Source organism: Erigeron canadensis, chromosome 4, assembly GCF_010389155.1.
Source record: "Erigeron canadensis isolate Cc75 chromosome 4, C_canadensis_v1, whole genome shotgun sequence".
NCBI lineage: Eukaryota > Viridiplantae > Streptophyta > Magnoliopsida > Asterales > Asteraceae > Erigeron > Erigeron canadensis.
Window position 1 is genome coordinate 45,240,684 of NC_057764.1, and position 8,708 is coordinate 45,249,391.

General features: G+C 32.8%; 1 protein-coding gene across 1 annotated transcript; it reads left to right on the forward strand.

Annotated features, from left to right (window-relative positions):
* The first annotated feature begins 362 nt into the window (after window positions 1-362).
* Window positions 363-6,500, forward strand: LOC122596575 (vacuolar protein sorting-associated protein 2 homolog 1). The gene is made up of 5 exons (XM_043769184.1): window positions 363-563; window positions 1,447-1,577; window positions 1,738-1,842; window positions 5,871-6,131; window positions 6,217-6,500. The coding sequence occupies exons 1-5, from the start codon at window positions 527-529 to the stop codon at window positions 6,352-6,354; spliced, it is 672 nt and encodes a 223-aa protein (XP_043625119.1). The 5' UTR covers window positions 363-526; the 3' UTR covers window positions 6,355-6,500.
* Window positions 6,501-8,708: the final 2,208 nt, after the last annotated feature.

The following is an 8,708-nucleotide window of genomic DNA, read 5'->3' on the forward strand; positions in this document are numbered from 1 at the left end:
TTTATTTATATTATGTAATATTTTTAACTAGCATTACTTAAAATATTTTTACATACACTATTTTTTAACATTAATGATTAAATTCAGCTATTAACAGTCCCCCATCAATCCCTCATCGCACTGTTACCGTCACGTCTACCGTTGCATTGTCCGAGTATAGTGCTAGTAGATTAAGATTAAGATCGTGCCGTGCGATGCCAATGAACCGGGAGAATTTTATAATGCAGGCAGCCCAACTCTAAAAAAAAAAAAGTCTTGTACGTGTTATTTGACGACTACAACGCGTCAACGCGTATACCAGTACCACCAATTTTCAGAAAAGGAGTATAATATATATAAAAAGTATAAAATAATATATAATTATAATTATCAAGTAAAAAGTAAAGTAATATCAAATCCATCAAAGAGGATACGCTCAACAAAAAGAACACTTTTTTTGAGAGTGTATCTTGGGATTTATTATTATTTGATTTGATAAATTGATTGATATATTTGAATTAGATTGATTTAAAATCATCACAGCAAAATGAGTTTTATATTCGGCAAGAAGAAAACACCTGCAGGTAGGTCTCCCTCCGTCGATCTACTTTTTATATTATTTACTCCGTGTGTGTGTATATATATAGATATAGATGTTTAAGTCGGATGAGTTTCTGTAGATCGACATCTGTTTTTGAATTTTGCTAATTGTATTATAACCTGATCATTTTATGTTTATTAAAAAAAAACTTTTACTTTGTTGTATATGAGGTTTAATTCTAGATATTCATTGATCGACTAATGATGATGAGTATTAGTAGATGAATTTGGGCAAGCGATGTCAAAGTTTGATTTTTAGCTACCAATCATGGAATTCTGTTTATGATTTTATTAAGAAATTTGGGAGCTTTCGACGAGTTTCAGTTTTAGCGCTCCTATTTGGTCGGTTTTATATTTTGAACTAGGAGTTATCAAATCACACTGATAAGGACGAAATTTGTTTTTTTTTTTTTTGTACTGCTTTTGAATATTATATCATTGGTTAATGGGTATGCAACATCCTTAACTACTTTACGTTGATTATTTCATAGTGCTTTGGCCGCACTTGCACACTTAGTTAAGGCTAGTGTTCTGAATTCAATACTTTGCAAATTTCTTTCTTCGCTTAGATGGTAAAACTGATTGTTTTTGAAGGTATATCAACAAAGCCTGCCATGAATCTTTTTTGGCCCTATTTTTTTAAAAAGATGTGATCAAATAGAATCAAACTTTTTTGGTGACATAAGAGTGACCAGATAGAGTTGTTTAGAGTCATCACTTTTCCTTAGTAACCCCTTAGAAAGATTTGATCATATGATCCAACTTCATCAGGACTCATATTTTTTATCTGTATTTGTATCATTGTATGTATGTCATCATCGTATTACCCAGAGTGTTTGGTTTCTGACCTACGGTTTTTATTTGCAGAACTCCTGCGGGAGAACAAGAGAATGATCGATAAATCTATTAGAGAAATAGAAAGGGAACGACAAGGTTTGCAAACACAAGAGAAGAAATTGATTGCAGAGATCAAGAAAAGTGCCAAGCAAGGTCAGATGGTACGTTGATGTCTTTCATTTCTAGATGTTAATTTGTGTGCTTTAATGATCTCCATTGAATCCTTAATAATCTTAATCTGGTTCAGTTGTTCATTTTGTCACGTACTTTACCCTAATTAGAGACTAATGTGTATTCTTTATTTTACTTTCATTCTTCTAGGGGGCTGTTAAGGTTATGGCGAAAGACCTTATCAGAACACGACATCAGATTGAGAAATTTTACAAGCTTAAGTCTCAACTGCAAGGCGTATCACTTCGGATTCAGGTACATCTATGTTTTTGCCATTAGATAGGGCCTTCCTAAAAATTTGTCAACCCAAAAAAGAACTGAAGATTAGTTCAACTATGCAATTAATAGTATAGTCTGTGTTAACCTTGCTGCTAGTGTATATCTTCCCCCGTATTTATATATACCAATAAACTAAAACAGTATTATAACATTCTTTGATCGACACATGACACACTATTAGATTAGCACCTATATATCTTAGTGTATATTAATAAATCTTTTTTTTTAAGTACCATGTATAACTAAAAACTATTATTTTAATTAGTAGACAAGTATATTTATGATAATTAAACTCTTATATTTATATTGTTACTATAATATTCAATATAACTAAAAACTATAATAATTCATTAAAAATACTTTTAAATATGGAGATTATAATATTTATAACTAATCTTTATTAAAAATAAGAATTCCACACGAATGTGCTTTATTATGTAATATTGGACGTATGCCCACGCGATGCGGCGACAATGGTGGTAACGGTAGCGGTGTGGTGGCGGTGGCCTTGGTGGCGGGAGTGGCGGTGGCGACAGGTGATGGTGGCGGCTAGTGTTTTGTAAAGGTTGAGATGTCTATATTGTAACATATTTCATTAAGGGTAGTTTAGGTAAATCATGGATGTGATGGTAGAATACAGTTTAGAGGTGAGGGGCAAAAATGTCTTATTCAATTTTCGTTTGTCGAAAAGGGATAGGGTTGCTCCTTTATTAAATAGTATAGAAGTATAGATATGTAATCATCAATCATATATTTTATTTTATCATTTTTAAACTTGGGAAATTGCCAATCATTATTTAACCATTAATTCTCTTTTTTAAGCATTGGACCTTTTTTACATCTTTCTTAAATTAATATAACTAAGCTTGGTTTTGACTCGTGCGAGTCGACTCATGACTCGTACGAGTCGACTCGTGACTCGGACGAGTCTAACAACTATGTTTATACTTTTTTGGAAATATGTTTAATTTATGTAAACACACAATTTTGTATTTTAAGAGTTTGTTTGACATGTTATTTTTCAAGTTATTGTTATTTTAACTTTGGTTTCATGATTATGTATGTTTCTTATTTTATTATTTACTATAAATGATAATTATGATGAAAAATAATATAGTCTAGTTGACGTATCTTTCTATATTTATCTATCGTATTTAAAATACCATAACTTTTCGTTATATATTTAGAAATGTCATCATATACATCTAATCAATCCGTACATCGTACGCAAGGGCGGATCTATTCATGTCTAAACAAGGTCCATGGACCTAGATTATTTTAGAAAATTTTGTAGTAATTATTAGCAAAACATATTCTAGACACGTGTTAAATATGGTTGTAGACCTAGGTAAATTCATTAAAATAGAGAAAGAAATGGAGAATTATCTAGAAGAAGACGAAATGGGAAGAAGAAAACATGGGGTCATTTAAGAATGAATGTGCAGGAAGAAACGTGGAATCAAAACAGAAATACAAAGTATGGTATACATATTAAACATAGTAAAAATGGAATGTTTTAAGAAAAATAAGTAGATACAATGTAACAAGTAGAGATATGATCAGTCATTTAGTTTTATTACTATTTATATAAGGGAAATGATCAATCCTTCTAACTAAATAGCCTAATAATCCTCCTAATCATGAGATGATGACATGTGGAAAAATCAGGGGGCAAGATTAGGAAACATGTTACCTTCTTAATGTTGAGGATTTTTAGGCTAATCTTTAGGAGGATTTATCATTTTCCTTTAGATAATTAATGTAAATTATATAATTAACAAAATGGACATTTATTATACTAAGTTTGAAGTTTTAGCAATTTTACATGAATTAAACAAATATAATCAAATTATAACCATTTCAAAAGTAATCGGTATTGTAATAAATAACTTTTTTAAACAACACTCAAAATTATTCTATCTATACTCGCTTCTTAGAGTTACATAGAATATATGCAACTCCTAGTTTTATAAATTATAATTTAACTTAATATGCAACTTTTTTTTACACCTAATGTAACAAACTTATAAAGTATAAACATAGCTTCGAGATATGTTTATCATTTTCCTTTTGCTACATTGAAATCTTTCACTATAATAGACTTTTAGGTATCTCCTAAAGAGTTATAAATGACAAACGAGGATTATAAATGACAAACGAGGATTTGATTTAAGACCCGCGTTTTAACTTGACCTGACCCAACGATTAACCAACACATCTTATTTGGCCATATCGTCTCAACTAATTTGGACACATGTGATTTCGAATCCTAATCTCGGATTTGCCACTGATCGTAAGGGTATTAAAAACTAGTATATATATATATACATATATAGGGGTGGGTTAATTTTAGGACCACCCCTTATTTTAGGACCAATTAGGACCGCATCATAATCATCATCACCCACCACCACCACCACCACTACTGTGATCATCCCCGACCAAATATGTGGTCCTCCGGCTCCGGCGATATGTTTCAATTAACTTACACATTTGTAAGTTAACTTAAAAATGATTTTCTGGTGGTCCCCGTTGCCGGAAAATCATGGTGGTGGTCGGAGAGGATCATGGTGGTGGTCGGAGAGGATCATGGTGGTGTGTAAGTTACAAAAAACACATGACCTAATTGGTCCTAAAATAAGGAGTGGTCTTAAAATAACTTACACACACACACACACACACACATATATATATCGGGTAAATTGCACAAAAAGGTATCCAACTTTGTTGATTTTTATATTTAAGGTATCTAACTTTTTTTTGATCAATAAAAGGTATCCAACTTTCAAAAGTAAAAAAATAAAACCTTTTTTTTTAACTATTTTAACCGCAGTTTTCGTACATAAAGGAATCGTTTAGGTATTCAAAACTATTGATACCTGAACCCGTAATCCGATCCGATTTTATCCGAAAACTCGGGTATATATATATCTAGAGATATAATAGAGTATCTTGTTTATAATAGATAATAATATGGTAGCTAACAGCCCTATCGTCTATAACAAATCCTTTCTATTATAGATATATATCTTTTATTAATATTTAGTTTCCTTCTATATAATGGCTTGCTAAACATGCTGGAGAGTAATAGGGTTGTACCTAGGGAGGGGTACTCCTTTGTTTATCTGTTTATTTATTTTTGTTCATATCAGAATCTTCCATATTGTCTTCTCATCATGAAAGTAAAAAGGTGAATACAGACACTTAAAAATCCTGATTTTACTCAACTTCTTGAGCTCAAATAGTAGTCAATTCCATGTATTGAAAATCCAAGATTCTCTTTGGGTCTGTGGGCCACCATGAAGAGGTTTAACTGTATTATGTCTTATGTTTCACAGACATCTTTTCTTGAAGATGGTTTGTTTAGAAAAAGCAATAAGGTCTTCAAAGCCCTTTTTTTTTGGTCTGCGACAAGCTCTGGATAATTATTTCACAACTGTTAAGACATAAAACCCATACAATCTATCTTCCATCTTCCTTTTATATCCACACCCTTCTTCTTCCTTTTCTCCCAAACTCCCTCTAACGACCATCATAGTAGGTCTAGCCAGCACCCTTTTCGGCTAGCCACTGAATGCTGGTAACTCCTACTTTTTTTTCTTCTTCCGTTTTTCACCATTGATTCAAGATGTGCTTTTTGTTTTTCTATTTTGATTCAAGATCTTGGTATGCTTTTGTTTGGTTTTGGATCAAAAGTGGTTGATTAATCTGATTTTGCTTTTTCCAATTGTTAGATTATTGTTGATTTGGGTTTCTGTTGAAGATCTTTTTGAAAGAAAAACAAACAAGCCTTAATCCATTTTTTAAGCTTCAATCGTTTTAATAATGTCTTCAAAGACATTTATTGTCTGCATTTTGCAAAAACACATGTCTAAGACATGAACACCTCATCTCAAGGTAAACCCGTTTCTTAATTTAGAAAGGCCAACTTAGCTATCTGAACAAAGAAATGGAAAGTGTTTATCATGGTTGATCTTTGACTGCATGAGCCCAATGTTAAACAGACATTGAAGTCCACTCAAGCAATGGGTGAAGCAATGAAAGGTGTGACAAAGGCTATGGGCCAGATGAACAGACAGATGAACCTACCATCATTGCAGAAGATAATGCAAGATTTTGAGAGGCAAAATGAGAAGATGGAAATGGTAAGTGAGGTGATGGGCGATGCCATTGATGATGCTTTGGAAGGAGATGAGGAAGAGGATGAAACAGAAGAACTCGTGAGCCAGGTTCTAGATGAAATTGGTATCGACATCAATCAAGAGGTAAATCTATCACTTCTGATATTAGATTTAAATATTAGTTATATTAAGAAAATGTTGATAGTTACGAAGTATCGTGAGCTTGCAGTTGATGAGCGCACCATTGGGGGCGGTATCAGTCCCGGCTGCAAAGACCAAAGTGCCACAGGTTGAAGCACCTGCAACTGATGATGGTGGGATTGACAGTGATTTACAGGCCAGGTTAGATAATTTGAGAAGAATGTAAGTATCATGTGTTGTTATCTGGTCGTTTGTCAGTTCACTTTATACTTATATCATCAAAAGTTGTGTAAACATTTTGGGTTGAATATGTAAACTTACATCAGTTACCAATTGAAAGTTTGTTGAATAAATGTATCATTGTTATAGAAAGTAAAGAATTACTAATGCTCTGATTTCACTTCTATAAACTTTTCAATATATTGTTTTGTTGTGCCATATCTTTGCATGAAGCGTGAAAACCATTGTCACACATTGGCAATTTCTTTTCATCTCTAACTCAACAACTGATAAGCAAATAAGGCACTTTATGTGGCCCTCCAAATCGTCAATGTACTTCAATCTGATACCAGGCATACGACCGAAGCCATGTGAGAGGATGGAGATGGCTGCGATGTGGAGCTGTTTAGTTGCAAGGTTTAAATGGGATGATTGTTTGAATGTTTACATTACTAATACATTTTCTAATAGAAAGTTATAAGGCCTTGCGTTGCAGGTCTTAATTGTTGTGTTGCCTAATTAACAATTATTTTTTATAGGATAGGTTTCTTTAAATGTAAGAAACCAAAATATAACATGTACTTTTAAATCCGAACGGGATCCGATATGGTCTATTTCGAATAGTGGTACAAAAAAATATATAAAAGTTTTCAATCTTATTATTTCAAAACTCAGAAAAGGAAAAATACGTAAGAAAACAAAGAGTAACTTGTAGTAGAAACCCGAACGGGATGTGATTTGACAAAATCTGAATAGTTGTATGGGTGTGAGATGGACGAGTAGTAACTCGCCTCAAAAGAAACCAAGAAGTAACTCGTAGTGAAAACCCATACAAAATACGATTTGGCAAAATCCGAATAGTACGGGGTTTGAAATGGACGAGTAGTAACTCGCCACGCAGGCGAGTTACTATTACATCCATTTCATTTATTATACTCCCTCCGTCCCATTTTAATTGTCACGTTGACCAACTTTGACCGTAAATAACTTTGTTTGTTTCATGTAATATTTGTTATAAAATATATGAATGGATTGGGCTTTTAATGTACTTTTCGTCCATATAAGTTTCATCAACTAACATATAGTATAAACAAAGTTATTTACGGTCAAAGTTGGTCAACGTGACAATTAAAATGGGACGGAGGGAGTAGTATATAATGGAAATACGTGGTTCTTAAATTTAAGAGTAAAACTTCCTACCGTTTAGTATTTTAATTCATAAAAAACATGAGTTTTCAATCATTTATTATTATACAATAAGTATTAAGAAATTAGTATGTGAGAAGTTTAATCATTTATTTATTACACAGGTAAATGATAACCACATATTCAATATATATATATGTGTGTGTGTATGTGTGAAAGTTAATTTTGTACCAATTAGGAAATGTGTTTTTTGTAACTTAAACACCACCATGATCATCTCCGACCACCACCATGATTTTCCGGCGACAGGGACTACCGGAAAATCATTTTTAAGTTAACTTACACATGTGTAAGTTAACTCAAACATGATTTTCCGACGACGACAGTGGTCTTCGAAGCTGGAGGACCATGTTTTTGGTCGGAGATGATCATGGCTGTGACAACCGTCACCTGAGCGTTCGTCTGATTATACTTTTCCGTTTGTAGAAGGTCATTAACTATCAATTTAAGTCTTTAGACATGTGGCTATATGGATTAGAGTATGAATAAGATAAGACATGTTTATTGAGTACTAATGCCTTTAACCTTTTAAGACTTGGAGCAAATGATTGAGGAAGACTAGTTGCCTCATAGAAATGCCAAATAAAGTTAAAATGAACTTTCAAAACATTAAGCGAATCAACGGATATCATTTACCTTTGCCGTATATGGCATTGTTTTAATTAATTAAACGAGTCGACAACAGAAAAACGTATTGATTTTGTTTTGGTCATAACTTTCAAACCGTAACTCCGTTTTTGACGATTCAAGCGCCCATGTTTTCGTAAAAGAGTCTATTTTCCAGATATGGGTCGAGCTCGACCTGGTTGAGGTCGACTTGGTCGAGTTAGACCTGGTTGAGTTCGACCATGGTTGAATTCCACCATATTCATGCCTATATATAGTTTGTTCTTTCATTCCATCAAAAAGGTTTTACACACATAAGATTTCTCTCTAAGGTTATCTTTGAAAAACACTTTTTCATCACAAAAATCCAGATTTCATAGATAAGAAGAGAAAAGAGTTTGTCTTTCAAATCCTCTCTTAAATCATTCTCTCGATTTCGGTTCTAAACGCTTTCAATCAATCAAGGCTTCAATCTTTGATCAAGAAACAAGTGAATATTATCATTCTCTTCATCAAAAACTTGTGTAAGTTCTGTTCTTAATCTCTCCA